This window comes from Hakea prostrata, chromosome 7 (assembly GCF_041222555.1).
Source record: "Hakea prostrata isolate BN-2017 chromosome 7, UWA_Hpros_2, whole genome shotgun sequence".
Taxonomy (NCBI): domain Eukaryota; kingdom Viridiplantae; phylum Streptophyta; class Magnoliopsida; order Proteales; family Proteaceae; genus Hakea; species Hakea prostrata.
Genome location: NC_142606.1, coordinates 12,395,946 through 12,422,898, shown reverse-complemented (window position 1 = coordinate 12,422,898; position 26,953 = coordinate 12,395,946). Strand labels below are relative to the sequence as shown.

The 26,953-nt window shown below is 38.7% G+C and overlaps 1 protein-coding gene across 1 annotated transcript; it reads right to left on the bottom strand.

The window, feature by feature from the left end:
* Positions 1–1,378: 1,378 nt before the first annotated feature.
* NHL8 (NDR1/HIN1-like 8) lies at positions 1,379–25,712 on the bottom strand. The gene is made up of 8 exons (XM_089161369.1): positions 25,514–25,712; positions 24,636–25,409; positions 16,312–16,386; positions 15,690–16,236; positions 14,652–15,037; positions 13,477–13,703; positions 13,183–13,330; positions 1,379–1,920 (listed from the first exon to the last, which is right to left on the bottom strand). Exons 2-8 carry the CDS (start codon positions 25,269–25,271, stop codon positions 1,792–1,794), a joined length of 2,148 nt encoding a protein of 715 aa, XP_089017495.1. The 5' UTR covers positions 25,272–25,409; positions 25,514–25,712; the 3' UTR covers positions 1,379–1,791.
* Between the last annotated feature and the right edge of the window lie 1,241 nt (positions 25,713–26,953).

Sequence of the window (26,953 nt, the reverse complement as noted above, 5' to 3'; positions counted from 1 at the left end):
TTTAGGGTTTCATAATTCTATTTGTTTCATTATGATCAAGCATTAAGACTATGAAATGAGAGGCAAGGTCCTATTTTTTCTCTAACAACCTTGTATTGGGTAATACCCTTTTTATGGGGAACTCTGTAAATTTCTTATGGATATTGTTTTTCTTAATCCAATTAGGGTGTGAGGAGGATCTTGCTAAACTAGTTCATCTAAGGTGGGAGTACCAGTAGGTGGCCAACATTGAATGGACGCCATGTGGACTCCATTGAATCTCAAACCACAAAAGAATGGTTCGGTTTGGATGAAGGAAAAATCTGCTTATTTCGCTTAGGTTGATGTGATCTGTAAACACTCTTTTGTACGACTAAGGTTTTAATAAATTCATATGGCTTTCATCCAATGCGAGACATCATGTCATACGCACCAGCCTAGCAACATTGTTCGAGGACAAATGACTAACCAATTTTTGATAATAGTGAAAACAAATCCAATCACACTAGCCTGAAATTTATGCAATCTAAGCCTAGGGAAAGCAAGCAAGTTGTTAGCAGAAGGGTTTGATTTGGGGGGTTTAGGACTGAAGTGGAAAAATCATATTTGGGTTTCAAAGTTTCTGCTTGTGCTTAACCATCCAACACAGATGTTACAGTGGGATCCCATTGGCTACATTATAATCTTTTGGTGATAAATGTGGCTTTTAAGGTTTGTTAAAGAGTCAATGAAAGCTTGCCGGGCCCCTTTGTCGTTGAATTAAAAGTTGTTTAAAACTATTGGACAGAGAGAGAGAAGGAATTGATTGTGTTTGTTCTGGTCCGGTCTGAATAAGAGCTTAACTCCTAACTAAAACTCTAAAAATACCTTGTAATGTAATTCAATGATTCATCTTGAATCTGATTCTGATCAAACTCTGCTGAAATCTGGGGTTTACACCCTTACATCTTCATTCAAAATTTTCAATAAATAATTTCACCTATCACAGTAAAGGTACTCTGGCAAAATTCATGGATGATACAGTGCATTGACAGCACAATGAATGGACTCTGGCTCCAAACAATTAGCTAGTGCCAGTGACAGCTATCTTCCAGCACCCCCATTGAAGCTGGAGCAGCACCGACTTCAAAACCAACATGCTCTACCATCTACCAATCAAAAGTAAATACAAACCGGTAACTAATAATGGAAAAACCTGCAACAGTAAAATAAATGAAAGCTTTTCAATGCAATTCTATGATGAGATGGCTAACTCCATCAGAATCACCAGTTTAAACTCTTAGTTTCCGAGATACAGGTGAAACATTGGGATTGGAGTTTGGATCAACCTGATTGATCTTTGAGGTGTGGGATTTACAGTGTGGATGTCTCAGAGCCATCCCCACTTATACCCACCCATATGAAGAAAATCTGAACTGAATTGCTTGAAGAGCTAAATTTCTATCTTCTCATAGTGAATCCAACACCCAGGTCCAGATATATCATTACACGTAAACTTTTATAGAGCAAAAGGGTAAAGAACAGAGATAAAACAACAAGACGTCACTCTTACGAAAAAAAATAAAAATAAACGGATATATTTTTTCTTTTAATTATTGGGATATGGAATATTTATTTTAAGGAACCGTTGTCTGGAAGACATAACAAGAAATTGAAGAATTTTGAGGTGTTCCTGCCCAGCTCTTCAAAAATTTGATGGGAGTGAACATGATTTTGGGTTCCAATTGGACAGTCTTCCCTGTGATGGTTGGCTCCAGTGTGTGTAACCGGCTGAAACTTCCCTTCAAACACACAGCCTTCCGCCGCTCTGGATCATCCTACGCTGTGCTGTTTGCAACCTTTGGGTCCGTAATGTTCAAGAGTACGCCGGACAAGTTTCCGGCATAAGTAGCAATAATGCTTTTGGCAAGACCAACAGAATATGTGGTTGTTATTCCCATTCTGTGTTTTCATCATTGGAGAAACCTCAAATTAGATACTAAGCATAGAAAATTTACAAACTAAAATAAGTATAAACAGGTAGAAGTAACTCGTTAACAACTAAATTTCACCCGGAAAAAAAATTCAATAACAACTAAAAATAGCATGTCCATGTAATCCAGCACGCAAGGTCACATACCCTAAAAACAGCACCCCAAAAAAACACAATAAACAAGTTAATAGATTAGACAGATTATATTGCATCCTCTTTTGAAACACCAGAGATACCTGATCAGTACGAACCTGGTAACATCATGGGCCAAACATGTTAGACATCTTGACGATCCAAAATTGTTGGATTGAACCAAAGCCATTTCATGGCTTCATTGGGCTCAGAGCCAGGAATAAATGGCAGGAGAAGGGTGGGGGAACAACTCTTCTTTGTAAACTAATTGCATTGTTGTCACGGTGTATATGCCACACTATGCATTGGAGAGGGTGTGGACGCCTAAGAGAAACCCCAACAACTATGACTCATCTCCTTACTTCAGGGAATTTGTCTCTTTATTTTCCAGCAAATTGTAAAAGACAAAGAAGCACATTTTGGACATGGTTGGATGAGAAGGACCAAGCCATGTGCATTGGACATTCACCAAGGTGGCAATTGTATCAGTGACCAAGACCCTATGCCCCCCTGGCATTCTGCCCGTTCATCTGACTTCTTCCACATGGATAAATAGATCTCTCTTGCATCAGTCCCAGAATTGCTGGAAGATGCAGATTTTGAATCCATCCATCATGTCAGGGCCTTAGTTGGCAGTCAATGACTGCTCTTTTCAGCTCTTGGCCACTGCATTAAATAGAATGAATTTTTTCCCAAATATTTTAATTCTACATCTGCAAGGTGATGAGGACATCAGTGAACAATTCCAAGTTTACCAACGACGCCGGCGTAGAGATTATCCCACGACAGCATCTATGTGGATGGAAGACGAGTTTGGAGGCTATCGGATTGCTAGGGTCCTATGGTTCGATGAGGAGCACTACTCATAGGCAGTTTGTCATGTTATTTTCTTTAGTCTTAGTGGGTTGGGTATAAGTTTACTATTGATTTTTTTTTTTTTTTTATGTTTGAGTCTTTGTTAGCTAGGCCTAAAACATATTTTGGCCCAATTTTGAATTAATTTGGGTTTGGGTTATATTTGCTACTTTAGTTGGGGTTATTTTGAAACTAGCATGTAGGGTTGGGAGGTATTAGTTCTAGTATTGAAATCTTGTAAGGGAATTGTTTGGCAGCATGAATGAATGAAAACGGTAAAAGATTCCTCTCTCTTGCACAAATCTCTCTTGGTGTGGATTCTTTTCTCTCTCAGGTAAGTTCCTCTTCTATTCTCCTACTTTCTCTCTTGTGTGAATCAGCTTTCTCTCTTCTTCTTTTCTTCCCTGTCCAGTATATTTGATTTCTTCTCTCCTTTTTCTTTCTATCAATTCTCTCTATTCTTCTTCTCTCAGTTTTCTTTTCTTTATTCTTTTTTTTTCTTTCTTTCTTTCTTCCTCTTTCCCTACTATTCTGTCTGTCAGAATTTTCTTTCTTCACTGCCGTACCTTTTTCTTTTATTTATCTTTTTCTTTCTCTCCCTCTCTATTCTCACTTCTTGTACAGCAGCCTTGCTGTATTCTTCCCTTCTAACCCTACGGTCCATTCTGGTGTTTCATCATTGCCCATAAATTCTTTTTTTCTATTATTTTTGTTCCTTAGTATTTTCTAACCCCTGTTTTGCAGCCAGGAACAGCAGTTAGCTTTATTAAGTCTTTCTTTAAATATTTTTTTGTTTTATCTTTCTTCATTTGCAGTAGTTTCTTTAAAACAAAACTTCCACAGATTCCTTTGCATTGTTAATTGCTGAATGCATTGTTAGAAACCTGATTTTGACTAGGACAACACTATTTTCTTTAGGTTTCTTGATATTCTTGCATTCAATTTAGGGTTATGGTGCCAAGATCCCCATCCCTTTGTTTCCCTATTGATTCTTGTTTAGTTGTGTTCATTAGTTAGGACTTATGGTTTTAGTTTAGGAGTCTTTAGGTCAGCCCGTGTATGGTAGTAACCCGAAGTGGAAACGAATATTCCAATGTGACTAGTTCATCGAGTGCCCAATTGACCCAGATGCTCCAACAAAATGGAGAGATCTTGAAGGCCATTCAAACAACTCAAGAGGAGTTAAATAACCAAAGGGCAGCACATGCAGCCCAAGCCACCACCATTCAGGCCATAGAGCGTAATGTTCAGACCCTTGCAACACAACTTACAGCCATAGAGGGACAGAAGAGCAACAAGGACATAACGCTCAAGCCAATGGGCCTAGGATTGAAAACTACCAAGTGGACCTCCAAAACATTGACCACCGCTTTGAGGATATTGATAGAATTGGGGATAATTTCCAAGGTCATGGGCGAGGTAGAGGTAGAGGTAGAGATTGTGGAGCATGTGGACATCTTGGTCCTATGCATCATGCAACCTATTAGTATGATGATGGTCTCAACACCTATGATAGAGGGTTCAATATTAGGAGGGTAGTCAAAGTAGAGGCCCCATCTTATGATGGTCAAATAGATACGTAAGTCTTACTAGACTGGATTAGACAAATGGACAGGTACTTTGATTTTTATAATATGTCAGAAGAGGTTCACTTTAGGTTTGCTAAGATTAAGCTTACCGGAGTTGCCCAATATTTTTGGACAGAACTAGAGTACCAAGAGAACAGTCTAGGACTTGAGCTAGTGACCACTTGGGCTAAGATGCAAGAAAGGCTTAAGAGGGAGTTCTTACCTATCACCTATAGGCTGAACTTGTTGAATTAAATGAACACCCTAAAGCAAGGGAAATTAATTGTGACTTAGTACATGGGCAAATTCAATGAATTTAAGATTAGAAGTTGTACTCGTGAGGATGTTGAGTAGACACTTTCTAGCTTTATTACTAGACTTAACTCATTTATCCAGTCACAACTTGCACCCCACTTAGTGCGAGATGTCTCTCCAACCTTTAGGATTGCTCTAGAACTTGAGACATCCATAAAGACTTTTCCTCCAAAGAAGAGCTTTCAGCCTAAGGAATCTAGTTTCCGAAGGTCTACTCCTAACATTACCAATTTCCAAAGACCTCCAGTTAACCCTCAGCATCCAATTGATAACAAAGGTAAAGGCATTTTGGGAACTCCCCCCATGAAAATTGGCCAACTCCAGTGTTCGAATTCCAAGGATTTGGACATGTTGCTAGGGAAACCTTTATGTTGGAGGCAAGACCATGTGGATTTAGATTAGGATGATGATCAAAAGCCTGAGTATGAGGACCATAGACCAGATGAGAACATATCTGACGAGGATCTTGATATGGTAGATGGGTCTAGGCTTGGAGTTGTGTATTGTATGGTATCACAACCCAAAGATATTAATGATTGGCGACGGGCCAATATTTTCATTACCTACACCTGCCATCAAGGTAAGAATTGTCAGCTCGCCATAGATAGTGGTAGTTGCATGAATGTAGTTGCCTAGAGTGCTATTACTAAAATGGGGCTCAAACTAGAGGGTTAACCCAAACCCTACAAGGATGCTTGGGTAGATCAATCTACTATCTCTATAACTCTTTTTTTTTTAGATGAATAAATAATTAAATTAAGCAACGACAAAGAGGGTAGATACAAAGGGGGGAGAGGGGGGGAAGACCAGTCAAGAAGGGGACTGAAGAGAGGAGTTAAGACTCCAAGAACTAACAATCAACCTATTCCTTGGAGAATTAATAACTGGGGGATGGGGGAAGGAGAGAAGTCTCATAGGAACATCGAAATAAATGGCATTCCAAATCATATCATGGGATCGGGATTTGGAAGTCCATCTCCTCATGTTACGCTCCCACCACAAATGGTGGACTGTGGCGGCAAAGACAAGCTTACCCACTTGGTCGCATATAATGGCACCAACATAGCTTCTCAGGATCCAATTCCAATCTCATGCAAAAGCAAAAGAACATCTCGATCGGGACCATATGGAAGCAAGGGCTAAGGTCCAAATAGAGCGGGAGAGAAGGGCAAGAGAAGAAAAGATGGTAAGGTCCTCTGAACTATTCCAACAAAGGGTGCAGTTGGGGCTAACAGGGATATGGCAGCTAATGAGAAATGATTGGGTAGGGAGAGCAAGATTAAGGGCTCTCCAAAGGGTGAGGGAGTGGCAGGGGATATGGCCTTTGAACCACACGAGGGAGGCCCAAGGGACAAGGGGGAGGATGTTCTAAGGAGGTTCCAAGCCGAGGCAGTGGTGAAGGATTTGGTATGGGAGTGAAGCCATATGGTGCAGTCAGAGGCATGGGATGAGTGGGGGAGAAGGGAGTTCCAAACCTGTGTGAGACAAGGGTGGGGGGAGGGGGACCAAGAGCCATTAGAAATATAGGAGGAGAGGGAGATAGATTTTGGGATACAAGAATCATTAGACAGCTCTAGGGCCAAGAAATGTGAACAATATACCCATCAGATGCCAGGGGTCCCTGTAACTCTTAGATGTTTAGTTCCCCTACATTTTGCTGGTTATGAGGATAGAGTGTGGTGTGATGTCCTAGAGATGGATGTTGCTCACATCATTCTAGGGAGACCATGGTTATATGATACGGATGTCACTATCTATGGAAAATCTAACAATTGTATCTTTGAATATAAAGGGGAAAGATCCAATTGACCCCTAACGCCCCAAAAGAGCTTAACGTTGTAGAGCATAAGGGCAGTACCATCAAACATACTCGCTCTAAAACATTTGGCATACTAAATCAACAACAATTTGAAGTTGAGTGTAAAGAATCAAAAGTTGTTTATGCTCTAGTTGCATCGCAAAGTAATCTAGACACATATCACACATCAAATAAATTTGTTAATGTTCCAAGAGAGGTGCAACGCTTATTAAAGGAGTTTAAGCAATTGTTTTCCGAGGAACTACCAAATGAATTACCGCCTATGCATGATGTCCAGCATGCAATTGACTTAGTATCGGGGTCCTCTTGCCAAACTTACCCCATTATCACATAAATCTTAAAGAACACACTGAGTTGAAACGGCAACTAGATGAATTGCTTCAAAAGGGATTTATTAGGGAGAGTCTTAGCCCTTGTGCAGTACCTGCCCTACCCACGCCCAATAAGGATGGTACTTGGCATATGTATGTAGACAACCGAGCCATTAATAAGATCACCATTAAGTATAGGTTTCCCACACCTAAGCTTGATGACATGCTAGATATGATGGTTTGTTCATCACTCTTTTTTAAGATTGATCTTAAGAGTGGGTACCACCAGATTAGGGTTAAACCTAGGGATGAATGGAAGACGACCTTTAAGACAAAGGATGGCCTCTATGAATGGTTTAGTTATGCCTTTTGGCTTAACTAATGACCTAGCACGTTTATAAGAGTAATGAATCAAGTGCTACAATCATTCAATGGCAAATTTTTAGTGGTTTACTTTGATGACATCATCATTTATAGTAAACCCCACCTTCCCACTTAGATCACTTGCGTCACGTTTTTCAAGTGCTTCAATGAGAAAAGCTATATGCCAATATCAAGAAGTGCATATTCATAAGTGATCAAGTCATTTTCTTAGGATTTATTGTCAGCCCATGGAGTATCTGCTGATCCTAAGAAAGTGAGAGCCATAGTTGAGTGGTTAGAACCAACTAACATCCATGAGGTGCGAAGCTTCCATGATTTAGCCACCTTCTATAGGAGGTTCATTTACCAATTTAGTACCATTATGTCTCCTATCACGGATTGCATGAAAAAGAAAGAGTTTCAATGGACTAAAAGTGCTGAGAAGGCTTTTAAAGAGATCAAGAAGTTGATGACGGAGGCTCCAGTCCTACGCCTTCCAGACTTCTCTAAAGTCTTAGAAGTCAATGGCGATGCATCTGGCATTGGGATAGGTGGTGGTGTCCTTAGTCAAGAAGGACATCATGTTGCATACCTTAGTGAGAAGCTTAATGAAGCCAAGCAACGCTATTCCACTTATGACAAAGAGTTTTATACGATTGTCCAGGCCTTGCGTTATTGGCGCCATATCTCTTACCGCATGAATTTGTGTTATATTCTGATCACCAAGCCCTAAAATACTTGAGTGCCCAAAAGAAACTAAATAAGAGGCATGCCAAGTGGGTTGAATTTCTACAAAATACACCATTGTACTCAAACATCCTGGTGTTGAAAATATTGTCGCCGATGCATTGAGCCGGGTTAATATATACCTCCGCCGCACGAATGCTACAAGTCGGGCCAATGTGTTACTTCAAACAATGAGTGTTGAAGTTATAGGATTTGAGCAAATCAAGAGCCAATACCCCACTTGCCCTGACTATAATGAGCTATTCACTTCCCTCAGTGGAGATCCTCCTATTAGCCGCTCAGATTACCTTCTAACAGATGGCTTCCTTTTTCAAGGAACCAAACTTTGCATTCAGGACCTCACTTCGAGATTTCCTGATCTAGAAGTTGCATGCTGGGGGAGTTGCTGGTCACTTTAGCCGAGATAAGACAATTAGCCTAGTAGAGGACCAATTTTACTAGCCAGGACTCAAAAGAGATGTCGATAGGTTAGTGAGTCAATATAAGACATGTCAGACCGCTAAGCAACAGAAACAAAACACAGGGTTGTATACTCCCTTCCCTGTACCACATGCTCCGTGGCACGATCTTAGTATGGACTTTGTGCTAGGCCTTCCTAGGACTTCAAGAGACCATGATTCTATATTTGTGGTAGTAGACCGCTTCTCGAAGATGGCTCATTTCATTCCCTGTTCTAAGACATACGATGCGAGTTGTTGCTAAAATCTTCTTCCATGAGATTGTCAAGTACCATGGATTGCCTAATACTATAGTATCTGCAAGGGATGTTAATTTCACCAGTCACTTTTGGCAAACTCTATAGAGGATGATGGGAGCCAAACTCCATTTCTCTTATGCATTTCACCCCAGATCGATGGTCAGATCGAGGTTGTTAATAGGAGTCTAGGGAACTTGTTGTGTTGCCTTACAGGAGAGTACCTTACCAGTTGGGACTGGATCCTTACCCAAGCCGAGTTTGCCTATAATAGTTCCAAGAACTGAACCACTGGTCTGTCACCTTTTGAGGTTTGTCTAGAATACCAACCCAGGGCTCCCATAGACCTTATTCCAGTTGTGTCTAGCTCTAGGACTTCCCCGTCAGCTGAGTCTTTTGCACAACACATATCTAATTTACATGCAAGTATAAGACAGCGAATAGCAGTGAATAATGATCAATATAAGTCCAAAGCTGAAGTACATCGACGACTGCAAGAGTTTTAAGGAGATATGGTGAAAGAAGAGGTGCAGACCACCACAAAGTCATACTAGAATTGAAGGAGTTCAACAGTTCATTGGATCCTTAAGTTTTCTACGATCAAAGAGCTGGCCTAGATGACTACTTTAACTGGTAAAACCTATCGGAGGATAGGATATGCAACTAGCCAAGACAAGGTTGGAGCCGCCAGAGACTGGTGAAGCATGATGGAGCGAGAACTGTACTATGAGGCCAGAGAACCTACCCAGAACAAAAAGTGGAAGGAACTTACTAAAAGTACCTGCTAGAACAACACAAGGCCAGGTTCCAAGAGCAATTTTACACACTAAAGCAAGGTACCACGCCTGTAGCTGACAACGTCCAACAGTCGATTCCCTAGCATCCAGGACAGACACTAGATAAAGCAAGCTCCAAACCATGACCAGCTTCAAACTTGTTCTGAAACAAAGACATACAGGCTACAGCTAGCACTTTGAGTCATAGACATCCCAAATCCCCAAGATCTCCTTGACAAAGCCCGCAGAGTCCCTACTAGGAGAAAAGAAGCAAAGCAGCTACCCACCAAGTGGCAAACGCTACACTCACTCTACAACTGTCACACCTAGGGAGCCAAACCATATCAAAGCAGAAAATCATGGGCCAATCTTCAACAATAAACATGGTGAGTGTTTTTAATGTCATGAGAGAAGACACTTTGCTAGAGAGTGTCCTAAGAGGAAAGGACTCACAATCCTAGATACCAACCAACCAAAGGCAAACCCAAACCTAAAGGAGACCCATAAATGTCCAGCTTTAGACTTGGATGACGAGTACAGTGAAGATAAGAAGTGGCCCAACTCAACTTAATGTCTAAGATCCTAGTGGCTACAATTAAAGAAGATGGCTAGAAAATTCTATTTTCCACACTAGACTGTAGGCAGGACTCATAGCACAAACCATCGTGGACAATAATAGTGTCAACGCGGTCTTTGAAAGTTTCATACAAAGGACGGGACTCAAGCCAGAGAAGCATCCCCAGCCATACAAGGTCTCTCTACTTAGTGATGCCAAGATAGAGGTGTCAACCAAGTATCTAATCCTAGTCACCTTACGCCCCTACTCAGATGAGATTTGGTGCAATGTTGTACCTATGAAGATGGACAACATACTGCTAGGAAGACCTTGTTTGTATGACAAGGACATTATTATCCCTTGATGAGAGAACGAGTGCATCTTCAAGCATAGAGCGCTAAAAATCGCGTTACTACCCCTGAACCTTGTTAAAGATGCCAAGAAGAGACATGCCTTGTGCACCAACCAAAAGGAACCCCCCCCCCCACACACACACACAGAGCACGCCAATCATGATGGCCCAGACCAGTGGATTGCCAAAGAGGCCCAATTCGAAGACAATCCAAGTAGCACCGAAAGTCTCAGCAGATTTGACCAATTCTTAGGGGATGAATGCTTTCAAGAGGTTGGAACAAAGGCCCAACCAATGGCCAAAACCCTGCTGTGGGGCCTTGCACCAAGGCGGCGCACCTTGGGCTGGCTAAACCGTAAAAGGGGCCATTTGGTCACTTTTTAGCCTAATTAGCTGCTGAAATTTAATTTCAGAATTTTAATTTTAATTTTATGAGTCCAAATATGTGTTAAGTCTTAGTTTCAGTAACTGAGTTCTTGTGTCATAAGGAATCTTCCCTTTAAGTAGGACTCTTTATAGGTAATTAGGTCTTTTATATCAAGATGCGTTCTTTATTTTATGTGGTGGTTATTTATTTGTAAAGGGGTATCCTAGCTTATGAGGGAAACCCTAGTTGAGTTAGTTTCTAAGTCCTAGTTGAGCCCAAGTCAAGTTTCCCTATTAGAGTTAGATTCTTGCTTTCTTGATTTAAGGCTATAAATAACAGTCTATTCTATGTAAAAACAGTCTGCATTGAATATAGAATTGAAAAACCCTTCTGGGAAATTGAATCATGGCCTTCTTGGGAGGGCCACAGCAGATTTCATAGCTTCCTGTATTCAAGTGCAGCAACCAGCTTCAAGAAACAGCAGCCATTTTCCACTTCCAGCAGCCCTTCAAGTAAGCACACACGCCACAGCCCTTTCCCCCTCATCCCTAACCCATCGCCGCCCTCCCCCTCACCCTCTTTCTCTACTACCAAGGAAACCCCACGTCCCCAGCCCCTAGCATCACAGCCCTCTGAATCCCTTCCCCACCTTAGAATCCCACCCTTACCCCCTGCAACACACCCAGATCATTTCCCAACTTGGCAAAACCATTCGGCACCCCACTTCCACCCGTCTTTCTCTCTCGGCTCCCACTCTCTCCCTTTTCTGACTGGTGGCAAAACAGAAAACAGAAAAGAAAGAAAGAAAGGGGGTGGGAAAAAGAAAAAAAAAAAAAGAGAGAGAGAAGGAAAGAAAAGGTAAGAAAAGAAAAGAAAGGAAAGAAAAGAAGAAATAGCCCAAGATCTTGCCAAGAACCCTTCTCTCTCTCAGAGATCAAGCCCATAGTTACTCTAAACCCTCCCAAGATCAATCCCCTCTATTCCCTTGCAACCTTTGGGTGATTCTAGGTACCTCAAACCATCCCTTAGGGATTTGATAAAACCCTAATTTTACCCTTTTTCCCAATTGATCCCAACCCATTCAGATTTTGTTAACTGAGCTTTCCCATATTAATTTTGGATTAATCCATGTCATCCCATATTAGTTTGAAATAACTCTTAGCCTACCATATTGATCCAAACCATCCCATGGGAATTTAGTAAAATCCTAAATTTTTTGCTAACAACCCATAGAATTTCAGAATTAGTTGACGGAAGATTCTAGGCAAACCCTAAATTTTAGGGAACTCATCCAAGAAACCCTAACCCTAAAATTGAGTATACATCAACTGGTCCAATAGGTTTTGGTCCAACCACAAAAAAGAACACATCCCACAAGGTTGTAATTAGTTAAATTAGTAAGTATTTTAATTGTTTAGGTTTCCTATGAACGAGTGAGTAAGTGTTTGGTTTGAACTTTGTTTTTAAGTTTCATGTCTCAAATAGGATTTGTGTTTATTTTCCTTTGGTTACATATTTGTAACAGCCAGCCAGATTAGAATGAATTGAGAGACAAACTGAGTGTCACTTGAGAATCAAATTGTGAGATTTCCTCACCCTATCACCACTTCTGCCCTTCTTATTTTCCTTATTCTTCCAGATCTCTTTCTTTCACAGCCCAACCTAGAAGCCTGTTCCTAAGGTCCACATTACAGGTATTAGTGCCTTACCAACATGCTAGTACACCCCATTATGAGCACATCAAGCATGTCCATATAAGCATACTTTTTCACAACTCCAGACTAAGCTGTTATCATTGCCTTACATACCCAACATGTTGGTCTGTCCCCATTATAAGCATTTCAAGCATGTCCATATAAGCATACTTTTTCACAACTCCAGACTAAGCTGTTATCATTGCCTTACATACCCAACATGCTGGTCTGTCCCCATTATAAGCAAATCAATCAGGCGCTCATACAAATAATGGCACATGGAAATATCTCAACAATAACGATGTTTGTGTGCTTTTGTAGGAAAGATAAGAAGAATAAAGATGACATCAATCACAAGCAACATAGGGTTATCTAAATCAATATAACTGTCTAGTCAGATAAAGATAAACATGCCTCAAGTAAAAAACGACTTATTGAACCCACTTTTTTAAATCCAAATTCCTATGCTTACAGAAAATCAATACAATATAGAGAAATTGAAGTGAATAAGTATGATGCAATGTTGCTGTGTTGTCATGTTCTTTCAGTAATAGCATAGGTGTGACACCATCTGAGTCCCCCTCATCCAAAAGAATGAGATTTCATAACATGTTAAATACACCAACAACATTTCTGGGCTATTTTAATATAAAGAAGAAAAAAAATAGCAGTTAACATTCACCTTTGCATTCATTTGACCACAATTAGGGCATCTGTTAGTATGATCTGCAAACATCTGAGCTTGCACCTGAGCTACTACCTGGCGGTCATTCATCTGCTCCCTCCACATCACAATCTGTTCAGGTGAGAAAAGTTTGCATGAACCTTCCCTTCAATTAAAAAAATATATATACTTGTTAGTAAATGGGATTACAAGAAACAGAGTCATTAACATCGCAAAAAACTTTAAGAACGTAATGCATAGAGATTATATTAGAAATAAATAACTATTTCTAACACTACAATGAATCTCAACCTGAAATGTTCATATCCATCAATTGCCTTGCCACAATTATAGCAGAAGAACTGCCCACAGTTGCTGCAAACCATCTTGTTACAACCTTCAGTTCGGGAGATTGCAATTTTGCAGGATGGGCATTGCTTAGATTCTCGATGCACTTCCTTGAGACTCAGCATATCATTTATCATTTCAAGCTCTCTACGCTTTTGGTCTTCCTTAAGTTGAGATGAATTCTGCCGCTCCTGCAGCCAAACAATTCTCAAATAGAGTTATAGAACATTCTGGGGTAGTTCAATACATGAAGAATGATCTGGAACAATGTATGCCACTGAAAGAAAGAATCATCACATCAGACGGACTACTAAAAAAACGAATGCTTCACTGGATTCGGTTATTCAAATGGTAAACATGTTGATCTTAAAGCATATCTTTGCTGGCCTAGTAGCTCCAGCAAAGATCTTCTTAATTGTTGTCTTTTACCACAAAGGAATAATAAAGTGAGAATTGATATGACAAATTGATTACATAGTAATCACAGCATCTAGATGACCTAAGCTGTTGGAGAGGGTCTGCAAACTAAGTGACACCAACAAGACAACTAGGTGCCTGACAAGAATGATTGGTTGCATCACTCACTACATGTAGAGGCGCACATGGCCAATGCATAAGTGGATTGGAAATAAAACAGACAGTGGATGCCAAAGTTTGAAAATGCTTGCCTCTTCAAATATGACGATCCAACAATTTAGAAAAATTTAACCAAAACTGGAATAAATATGTGGTATTGGCAAGCGCTTGTGTGTTTGCCTCTTGAAGTATTGAGCAAGTTCGCTGAATAAATCATGAAAAATCATTTTTCGAAAAGGTTCCATTGAACCAAGACATAGATGACAAGTAGCAAAATGTGATACACATTCCCCACACCCCCACCCCCACCCCCACCCCCACCCCACCCCCCCCCCCCCCCCCAACAAAAAAAAAGGACATAAATGATGAAGCCCGACATGAGAAAATGGAAAGAACTGCTGCAAAAGGATTTACAACAATGGGGACCCATGGCATCAGAATATCATAATCTTTATAGACAATTAAATAAGATAGCTTAGCAAATACAATCTCCATTGTTAACAGAAAAAAGAAGTGGAAGGGCTAAGCGTTAAGGATTTAGAATCATACTCTCTAATTCATACCTGCATGATGAGAAGCTTCATTTCGGGCGTCATACAAGCTACTCCAACATGCCAACGATCTCTGCAAAGGCTACAGAAGCTAAAAAAACACTTTGAACACTGGGCATGATGGTCATCATCTTCTAAGCAAGGTGTTTCACATCTCGGGCAATAGACTACATCAATCATTGACTCGAGTGTTTTCTGTAACAGTAAGGTCTCCCAACGTTCAAACTCTTCATCAGCAAGCAGGGGTTTTAACAGCCCAGGAGGAACCATGCTCCCACATTTTGTGTCAGGACATAGCAACTTTCTGACAGTTCCTTCCTTTACATGAAGCTCTGAATAAGTCTTCATGCAATTCAAACAAAAGAAATGCTGGCATGGTAATCTGACAAACTCTGTGCCTGGTGAAATTTAAAGTAGTAGTTTAATACATGTCAAATAACATAGAAACAGTAAGAGGCAATCGATAGATAGATGGACTTCAAGTTTACATTAAAAAAGAAAAGAACTGCCCTAGAAGTTCTTCACCAATGTGTTTAGCTTGTGAAGGGAACAAGAACAGAAGGCACTATTGGAAACAAATATATTTCTTGATCCGAACAGTCTTGAATGCAGCAGTCTGTTAACATCAATGGTATTCAGCCAAAAATAAAAAATAAAAAAGAAACCGAAATGCCAAGTGGAATTGGAGATTTCCTAGCAAACTGCATAAATTGCAAAATATGGTCATCACTCATCAGATCAAGGATAATGTTCTAGGCCCTAGAGAATAGAATTCAAGGTCATCCATTAAAAACCTAATTTAACCCTGTTACAAATCAGGACCATTAACTTTCATTTGATTACTGAATTTTATGAAGCATTGCAATATAACACTGTTCACAGTAAGTTTACTTTTCATATCTAAAAGAGATCAATTAGAACTAGAAAGGAAAGATAGTTTAATATTTGGTAAGACATGAATTTAGATAATGATAGAGGGATACAGAAGTTAGATTATAAAATATAATACTTTGTAAAATACAACAAATTGGAGCAGTAAATAGTAACTACCTGCATACTCAGTAAAACAGATGCAGCACTCATGAAAGTTATTGAGAAAAGTTTCATGACACTTTTCTTTGTTATAACTCATTATTGAAGGAATATCAACATCTGGCGATAAAATTCCTGAAATTGCACGCCTATCTCCAGATTCCGGCATGTTATAAGGACCAAGGAGGATTTCGTTATTAGATCCCAGCAGAGATAGTGAAGAACTGTGAAGCCACTCCACCCATTGGTAGATAACCTCTTGATGTGGTTGATCCATCCATATTGAATCCAGCATGTGGCAAAGACTGGATATCCTCACAGAATTCAGCCACTGGACAGATATGGTAAAGTAAGGAGGAAGATGACTTGGGTAGGATTTGGGCAACAAACATGTCAAAATTATGGGGGGGAGATGTTGAACTTTAAAGCTGTATGAGAATTCATCTGAGGTGCCAGTTCCAGCAATGGAGGTAGTGGCTTTGGATCCATTTTTCAACTTTTCTTCGGATGAATCGAACTTTGTGGATATGATAAGTTCATCAGGGGCATCAACAATTATGTGGATCTGCAAAACAAGGATATAAGTGTCAGATTTTCTTGTCTTACAAGCCTGACAGGGATTTAATTGGTTAGTAAAAACCTGAAAAGATCGTAGATCTCCAACTCTGCCCAGGATAAAGGCAACGTCCCCCCATATGGCCTTCATTGCCAGTAACTGCAAGGTCACAACGCACAACTTATAGATTGAGAACAGAAGAGCAATGATTTAGTGCATGACCAAATTCAGTAAAAAGATGGCATGAATTCATCAACAAAAACCAGATTACAGACACAAATTTAAAAATCATACTGATATATGACTAAGACGTAAGAACAGCAACTGCAAGGTCACAGCTTATAGCTTGAGAACAGAATAGCAATGATTTATGTGCATGACCAAATTCAGTAAAAAGAAGGCATGAATTCATCAACCAAAACCTGATCACAAACACATAAATTTAAATTTTGCATCCATTTATGATGAAGACCTACAAACAGCACAATAAAAAACAATGATTCAAGTATCCAATGAAGTGCCTATAACTATAGAACTGTTATACCTGGAGTAATCATCCTAAGTTGGTCTGATTCTTCTTCTTCTTCTTCTTCTTCTTTTTTTCTTTTTTTTTTTTTTTTTTTTTTTTTTTTTTTTTTTGGGGGCAGGGTCGGTGAGGTGGGGGGGAGCAGAGGGTAATAGAATAACACATTTTTATCAGGCACATAAACCAAAAGAACCTTTCAAGGGGAAAAGAATACGGTACAATATATCTAGAGCCACATCACTGTATGTAACGGGTCTGGACGCCAGGCATGCTTGATAAGTTTTATGTCAACAATATATACTAGATTCTGTAGCAACTGTGCATTTGCCCCTCCCAAACCCTGCAGTACCAGCTCATGCACTGGGATGCTCTTTTTTAATCTGTAGCAAGCACAAATCATCATGGTCATCGATTATTCATAAGTCATCTATTCCATGACAGAAGCTTTTCCTTGCCCTGTGATATTTGACAGATACCAAAGGTTTCCCTCCCCCCCCCCCCCCCCCCCCCAAAAAAAAAAAAAAAAGATGGGGGAAGTGTACAACAAAACCTAATAGTTTCACACTCTGCAAAAGAAAGAAGCTCTTTCTCAATATATCCGTAATTCCGTAGCATAATAAGGAATAAAGTAGGAAGTACTAATCATATCTCCAATGATTACTCAGAAAGAAATATATCTATCTCTCTGTCTTCCATGAGGTCTCCTGAGCATCTGAAACCATCTGATGTAGCACTCTAACTGGCTAGATAAACCTGTGCCATGCCAGGATGTTTAGTAGAAGATTGATTCAGGTGTGACTGAAGAAAAAGAGATGTTGGAGGATATAGTGAAGACTTAAAGTAGTTAGTTGAAATGGATGCAATTTTAGGCAGTACATAACACTGAAAAGGGTTTCACAAGAAGCCCAAAAAAATCCACCAATCTAAGATACCAGTATCGTGTTCGTTTTAAAATTGCAATTCATCAAGGATCCATTCCAACAAGAACAGCGACGTGTTGGTGGTACAGCAGCAACTTGACGTCTCTGCATAGTTGATGTGAACAAGGATCCACCCCCGGCTGAAACCCTGGAGTAGGCTCCAAGGCCACTTCAAAGTAGTGCACCTAGGGCTGGCTGAACCCTCGAAAAGGGATAGTTTGGTCAATTCTAATTCTATCCCTAATTAGTTGCCAGAATATAATTTCAGAATTTTAAATTTGATTTTCAGAGTCCAGATTAGTTTAAAAGTCTTAGTTTGTTTTGTTAGTTCACTTCTTGAGTCCTTAGGAGTCCTCCTTTAAAGTATGACTCTTATATATAAGTTAGTCTTTTATTTCAAGAAGTGTTCCTTTAATTAGTGTGATTATTATTTTAGTTGTAAACAAGGTATAAGTAAGTTATAAAGGAAACCCTAGTTAAGCTGGCTTCTAAGTTTAAGTCCAAATATAATCTCCTAGTTTGAGATAGGTTCTTTTCTTTTTTTCTGTGCAAGGCCATAAATAAACCAAGTATTTCATTGTAAAATTTAGTCTGCATTAAATAAAGAATTGATATCTCTTGTGAGAAATTGGGTCATGGCCTTCTTGGGAGGGCCACAGTAGATGTTCAGATATTATTGCCTTCAATTGCACCAACCAAACTTCAAGCAATAGCAACTTCCATCTCCTACAGCAGCACCCAAGTACCAGCAACCCCCCAGCCCCTTCCCCCCCCCCCAGCCAAAGGCAGAGCCAAGATTCAACATGGAGGGGCCAGAATAATGAGAGTCTAGATCACCTCCCCGTAGGTAGGAGGACTAACACTTTTTCACCATACATATGTGTGGGCTCATATGGGTCCCCCTAGAGGTCCCACCCTTGAATTATTTTATCATATTCAAACGTGGGCCACACATGAAAAATATAGGTAAAATGACATTTTTACCCTTATAAAATATAGATAAATTAAAGCGCTGACCAAAAAAAAATCTTATAGAATAACTCTTTTAACTTTTAATGAAAGTTTTCTTTCATAAAAGAAATCTTACAAAAATCAACATTACACCCAAAAAAAAAATGATTTCAACTGTAAAAGACTAGATGCAAACCAAACGAATCATGGTACTTACCTTACAAATTCTAGATATTCCATTCACAACATAAAAGCAAATAAAAAAATAACATAAAAAATCAAGAAAGAGACAATATAAAATCAAATAAAACAAAAAACCAAAAAAAACAAAAAACAAAAAAAAAGCAAGAAAGAGAGAGAGTGGGAAAAAATTGAGAGAGAGAATACCTAATTATGGAGAAGATTTAGGAATGAACTCCTAACCATGGTGGAAGATCTCGCAAGATATCTCGCTTTTTCAAAGAAGCGAGATGAGATGGGGATCGAGAGCAGAGGGTTGGGATATGTCGCCATATCTCGCTATATCTCGCTAGAACTCTCAATTTTTGCCCCTTTTTTGCAGATTTCGGTTGGACTTTCACTTGCAACTACTCTTAGCACATCTACAACATCGAAGGAAGATCAATCATTCTCTATTTGTCTTATGAACTTATGATTTAATGATTAATATAGAACTTCTAATGGTTGTATAATTTTATTATTCTATTCTTGAAAATTGAGATTGTGATACTCATATTGATGGAATTTTGATGACATTTAGGTTATTTGATGCATTTGATACACTTGCTTTTCATTTATATGCCTTTAAGGTTCTATATTACATGTTGTATAACCTTGCATTCCCTATTCCTACAACATTTCGGTTTCACACTATGGGTAGACTTAGAAATCATACTTAATGTTGTTTTCTGACAAATCCAAGGCCACCAATGTGTCAAAAAGGCCTTAAATAGGCTAAATACCAAGTTTCAACCCAATTGGGACCCTAAAACCAACCGACATTGGCCACCTAGTTGACACAAAAAAATCGCATATCTCGACCGAGATCTCGCCAAGATGGTCAAGATCTCGGCTTTTCAAAGTGGCAACATCTTGCTCTTAAGCGAGATCTTCTACCATGCTCCTAACATATAGCTTTCCAAAGTTTTCCCAAAGCCACGTGTGAAAAAAGAGGAGAGAAGAAATAGGGAAGGAAAGAGGAGAGAATAAAAAGAGAGGAATTTTAGGAATTGAGGAGTTAGTTTCTATTTGGGATTTAACTGCTTCTTCTTTAAATATAGGGTTTTAGTTGTAACCCTTTGGATAATTATTGAGAGTGACATTTATACCTGTTATCTTTACCTTTAAAAACTATTTTCAAATTTATTTTTTTTTTGGGGGGGGGGGGGTAAATAATGATATTTCACATGTGGGAAGAGGGGGGAAATGAAAAATTAAAGGAAAGAAGCAAAAATTTTAGAAAATGGGGGGTGGGGGGTGCCCGGCCCCTATGTAGTTCTACCTCTGCTCCTAGCCCTATTGCAACCCCTCTCCACCCGCTTTGTCTCTTGGGCACTCAGAAAACCCGCTGCCTTTCCATTGCAGCCACTGTTCCCCACTCCCCCACCCTGGCAGAACCCTAGGACCCCTTCCCGTGCGACACACCTGAACCCCTCCCCCACCTCCCTTCTACCCTATGGCACCTCCTTCCCCCTTCTTTTCCCTCTTGGCCCCCTCTCTCCTACTCTAGTGACTTGTGGCAGATCTGAAAACAGAAAAGACGAGAACATTGTGCAAGATCTGTCCGAGAAACCACCAATTTTTTATCGAACCCTTTTCCCATATCCATAAAATCTTCCCTAAACCTTACCCAAAACAAACCAAATTATTCCTTCCATTTTTCTACCAATCCTAGGATCCACTTCATCTCTCAAGATCAACCCACGGGAATTTGATAAAATCCTAAATTTTCCCTTTTCCCAAAATTATCCCAACCCATTTAGGTTTAGTTAATTGAGCTTTACATATCAATTTTAGATTGATCCTTTTCATCCCATATTAATTTTGGGTATCTAAAACCATCCCTTGGGGGCTTGTCAACAACCCCTATCAATCCTAATTTGTCTCTAGGGTCTTCCAATAAATTCTTCAGAGATCGATAAACATCCCATAATAATTTAAAATATTTTTTTGGAAGATTCTAGGCGAACGTTAATTTTAGGGAATTCATCTTGGAATCCTAACCCTAAAATCGGGTTCACATCAACAGTGCTACAAAAACTTGGGAAAAAGACATGTCTACAGTTCATTCCATCTATTATAAAGTATCTCTCAACTTATTTAATTTATTTTACACATTGAAATTAGTTGTATTTATTTTACACATTAAATTACAATATCTAGAATAGAGGGATTTATAGAGAAATTATACGAGTAGTCATCTTGACAACAGCCAGATGGAAACTGGTCATGGCGCTTTTGCGAGACCCATGCATGTGAAGAACTCAAGTAATCTTGACCAATTCTATTGAGAATTGTCCAATTTAACAGATGCCCTAGTGATCTTAAGGTTTCATTAACATGAAAGTAGTTGAAAATGACAAAATTGATATACTACAATATCTAATCAAGTGTCCAAATCAGTTTAACAGGGAATAATCATGCAGTTTGCGATGGAACCCAATTTTTGAAAATGAAACTCTCCTTATTTCACAATGAAGGTGAAATTTCGTTGACCACAGATAAAACAACAACAAGCCTTGTCCCAACTAAATGGGGTCTGCTACATGTATTCTTGCCTTCCAATTAGCTATGTTTGAGGCCATACTAGATATAAGGCATAAGCCATGCATATCCTTTCCCACCACTTCTCTTAAGGTCATCTTAGGTCTACCCCTAGCTCTTATAATTCCTTCAATCTGGAATAAATCACTTTTCCGTACAGGGGCATTTACAAGCCTCCATTGAATGCGATCATTTCACCTCAAACAAATTTCTCATAGCGTTTCACTTATTGAATCTACTCCTAGACAAGCTCTAATATATCATTCCTTATCCTTCCCAATTTTTCCACTCATCCATATTAGCATCCTCATTTCAGCTACACTTAAGTTTATGTATATAATGCCTCTTAACAGCCCAACACTCTACGGTCTTGTAGTATTTTCCTATGAGCTTTAAAGGAATACGTCGATCGCACAAGACCCTGGACGCTCGACTCCACTTCATACACCCTATTTTAATTCCTAAGAAACATCCTCTATGTCACCTTTTTTTATTTATGATATGATTGAACTAATATACCTAAAACAATCGCTTTGAGAAATCTCCTTCTCATCAAATTTCACCACTTCATCATTCGCCTGATCATGACCAAAGTTACAAACTAGACATTCTATTTTCATTCTACTTAATTTAAAACCTTTTGATTCTAAAGTTGCTCTCCATGATTCTAACCTAGTATTAATCCTTACTAGTGTCTCATCTATCAACACAAATATAATATCATCAGCAAACAACATACACCGAAGAACCTCATCTTGAAAGTCTTTGGTTAATCATCTATTATAAGTGCAAATAAATATGGACTTAAAGCAAATCCTTGATGTAGTCCAACTGCAATTGGGAAGTCACTACCTTCCCCCCCCCCCTTTTCTTACATTTGTCATTAAACCATCATACATATCTTTTAACTATGTCTACATATTTACTAGTAATATTTCTTTTCTCTAGTACTTGCCAAACTAACGCTCTAAGGACTTTATCATAAGTTTATTCTAGATCAATAAAAACCATATGAAGATTTTTCCTACGCTCTCTATACCTTTCCATAAGTCTCCTAATAAAGTAGATAGCTTTTAGATCGTCCTGGCATAAAGCCAAGTTGGTTCTCCGTAATTATGTTTACTTGTCTCAAACAGGATTCAATTACTCTCCCCCATACTTCTATAGCATGACTCATCAGTTTGATGACTCTAAGGTTACTACAACTTTTAATATCTCCTTTAGTTTCATAGATTGGGACCATGATGCTTCTACTCCATTCATTTAGATTTTTCATGTGTTTATGATCTTATTAAACAACTTGATTAGCCAAGCCAGCCCATAGGTTCCTTAGCTCTTCCATACTTCTATTGGGATTTCATTGGGACCTTGTACCTTACCTACTTTCATCCTACTTAGAGCTTCTTTTACCTCAAACATCGAAATTCTCAGTATATATGTTTGAAAATTGGTGTCATAGTGAATGGTGTAATCATCGAAATCATGAATTATGTTCATTTAGTAGACTACAGAAATAGATTTCTCATCTCTTCTTGATTTCCTCATGACGTACTAGTACTTTAACCATTTTCACTTTTAATACATTTAACATGGTTTAGATCTCTACTCTTCCTATCCCTTATATTATCTCATGAATAGCTTTTTTTCCCTTCCTCTGTGCCTATCTTATTATATAAATCTTCATACTTTTTCTACCTTTCTTTTCCAACAATTTTCTTAGCATCATTTCTAGCCAACTTATACATTTTTGGATTCTATACATCCTCAGTCCTTTGTCATGTCTTAAAACTAACTTTGCTATTTTTAATGACTGCCCAAACCCATCCCACCACCAAGTCTTTATAAGCGTGGAGTTTTCCTTTTGATTCCCGAATGACTTCTTTAGCTACCTTCCTAATACATGGAGCCATCTCATTCCACATTGTATTAGTGAACCCATCAAGTTCTTGCTTACCGTATTTGACTACTTGATTACTGAAGGAATTCAAGTAATCTCCTTTTAAGTTCCACCATCTTATCCTAGAATAGTTAACCTCACACATTTTATGAGTCTATGGAATTAGGCACATATCTAAAACCACTAATCTATGTTGTGAGGTAAAATTTCCCCTACTATCATTTTGTAATCCTTACACAACAATATATCAAACTTTCTAGTTAGGAAGAAATCTATTTGGCTTCTACGGTATCCACTTTTGAATGTAATTAAATGTTCACCTCTCTTTTTGAAGTAACTATTTGCGATAGATAGATCAAAAGCATCAGCAAAATCTAAAATGGAGATACCTTCCTCATTCCTCTCTCTCCAAAACCATATCCTCCATGTACATTTTCATATTCTCTTTGATTTTTTCCAATATGTCTATTTAGATCACCCCCTATGATAATCTTTTCTCCTTGATGAATTCCTTGCACTAAACCATCCATATTTTTCCAAAATTGAAACTTTAGACTTTCATCGAGTCCTACTTGAGGTGCATATACACTAATTACATTTTCCAGCTCTTTCTCCATTATAAGCTTGATAGCAATAATCCTATCACCAAGGTTTTTAACATATCTATTCTTATATTCTTAAAAGTAATGAGTTTGGTACCAATAGCATATGGAAGATTGTGTCATAATGCTTTGCTTCCAAGTCAGCTGAGAGAGGATTAAGTAACGTTAAACTATCTTTCAACATATCTGATGCGAAAAGCAATGGAGTACAACCAAATTAAGTGGGTACAGTCGGACAGTCAATTTTCAGCACAGACCCCTGATTCCACACCCAAGAAATAAAGTAAACTAGTGAACTATGCAGGCTACGGACTAGTAAATTGGTAGTTTGACATTGACCATAGCATTATCATAATGCAGTAAGACTTAAAATGGTCACCATTCTTTTTGGACATGAAGAAGCCCAAAAGAATAATAACATTAATGGCATCTAGTACTAATAACACTAATGATATCTAGTAACTGAACTGCCACAATGCCTGCCCAGAGCGTAAACAAAGATAGAGGTAGAATTACAATAGAATACACCCTGAACTAAAAAATATCTATATCAACCCCACAAAATGATACTACTTATGCCTAAGCATCAATATGTCAGTCCATACTCTTATGTCCTTGAGATGAATTCAAATTTAGAAGGTTTCATTTTTCGGGTTTAAATTCTTCAATATAAAATTGTTCAGTTGAAAGCCCATAATTCTCACATCTCCTTTAATCCAAACTATATAAGGTTAAATAAGGTTACATACCTCATCCTCCTGCGACTGGTCATTGATTCTGGCCTGTTCCTCTGACAACTCTGGTTCTTCTGCACCCAAACGTAGCTCTTCTAATCTTCTAGCAATATGCACCTCTTCCCCTGCATTAGAGCCATCAGCTAATGGGTCCTTGACCCTCAGCTGCTCCTCAGATAATTTGATTTCTCCTAATTGACTTGAAACTCGCGTAGCTTCATCCAATGAATTAGAAGCTCCAACTACCTGCTCACTCGAACTGGTCTTCGATCCCAAATTGTTCCTTCCATCAAAATTTTCTTCCTTCCGATTAATTGAAGAACCCAACTCATCAACATTTTCTTCCTTGCCATTAATTGAAGAACCCACCTCAGGTTCACTTACTGAAGGAGTTCTCATGGCATAGGCACCTCGATTTCGATGTTGGCCTCTATATTTCCCCCGATTATAAGCTGATTTCGGGGTTTTACGTACGGAATTCGACATTGGTTGCGATGGGCCACCATGATTTTGCTCTGTGGTTGAAGGTTGAGCTGGGTTATCCAAATCGGAGATTTGTACGTGCCTATGATCAGGATTCGAGGGTTTAATGACCCAACTCTCATTACGCTGCTGAGAACCTCCTCTTCTTGGCCTCCTAACGTTATTCATGGTGAAAGAGTTGCAGCGCGCCAAGAAAAACAACCCACTAGTGACGCTTGACGTTTTGGTGTAGTCTGGATGGATTTAATACCTGGGCACGGCCCGTCAATGCTAGCAAATCCCGTATTCCACTCCTCAATATAATCCCTGAAAAGCAATCCACAAACTCGAATAAGACAGTAACTGATGGTTCACAAGCGGCTGAGTATTTATTCCTGAAAAGCAATCCACAAACTCGAATAAGACAGTACCTGATGGTTCACAAGCGGCTGAGTATTTATTCCAAAAGGGCTTATTCGATCCAATCCTACCGCGTAATCTTTTAAAAGATGTTCTGAGTGAGTTATTTCAGCTCCACGGTTTCTTTCCCGTGAATCAAACTTCAATCAATCAAGTAGAGCATTAAGTTCAGTTATTTTACCTTCTGCACGTCTATGTATAAAGTTTACTCTGAAGGAAGATCAATTCCTAAAAAACGGACTTGGATGAATCTCAAATAAAATAATAAATAAAAAGTTTACACCTTATTTATTATTTAAAAAACAAAAAGAAAAGGAGGTCTGCAAGTTTCAATTCTTGCCACGTTCCATCCAAGTTCGATTCAAATTCTCTAACCCCTTTCTCTTCTCTTTTCGTTTTTAATTAACAAATTGAAGTTCTAGTTTGCCTTTGACTATATTTTCAGGAATAGCTATTACATATACTTTTAAATATAAAGCAAGACTTCTCCTAATCTCGAAAAGATTCAAATTCTTAACTCCTACTTAGAACGTTGATCATTTACCAACTAAACAACTATCTGAACTCATCTTATACATTTAATCTAATAAAAAACCACTCGATGGTCCTTACATCAACAATTGAGGATAAAATCTTGTTGGGGTTCGATTCACACCCATTAGTTATGTTGGTAGAAGATCTAAAATCCTTGTGAGATGGGCAAGGTTTTGCAGCCACATAAAAATAATGATGTTAATTTTGGAGTGTAATGAGGTCAAAATCATACCCCCAAGGAATTAGAATTGGCCTCCCCAGTACCTTATTGGAGCGAATCTAATCCTTGTGGTTGGTGAATTGGTTGACCTAGCCTAGTTGCACCAGTACACCATGGTATATACATAATTCAAGAAAATTTTCTAAAAGATAGACAGTTAACTATTATTTGATCTTAGTAAAAATTAAATTATTACCCAAAATAAAGGAAAACAGTGACCTAGAGTAACATCATAGGTTTCATTTGTCTTCAAGTGAATGTTAAAACTTAAAAATGTGTTATATAGCAGCTCGCAAGGATTGGAATTTTGAAAAAAGTTATCTGAAAAAGCTTTGGGAACTCGTTTTACGAATATGATTCTACAGAACCTAATTCCTACAGACTCATGACTCCCACAGAAGCGGATTTCAGGGAATTGCGGAACCAAACGCCACCTTATATTCTCAATCGATCACTAACCACGTATATATCCCATGCATTATTTTTCACTATAAAATGTATATATTACCAAAAAAATTTATTAATAAGTTATCAAAATAATGCTGACAAAAATGCGAGGGAGAAAAATGTGATAGATGGAGTTTTATTGCCACAAGAAACAGTCTTGCATTCTCCATCTACAAACCCTAGAAGTAGTTCATTTTTCTCTTCTCCTTCAAAGGAGAGGAGAGAGCAAAGTACTTATGTAAATAACCCA

Bases quoted from the DNA above. Each gene is read 5' to 3' on its own strand.
- NHL8 (XM_089161369.1), bottom strand. From the start codon at position 25,271: ATGAATAACGTTAGGAGGCCAAGAAGAGGAGGTTCTCAGCAGCGTAAT. The intron at 16,387-24,635 runs GTATGTAACCTT...GTGACCTTGCAG, and splicing joins ACCAGTCGCAGGAGGATGAG to TTACTGGCAATGAAGGCCAT. The intron at 1,921-13,182 runs GTGAATGTTAAC...ATGAAAACACAG, and splicing joins GTGGTCAAATGAATGCAAAG to AATGGGAATAACAACCACAT.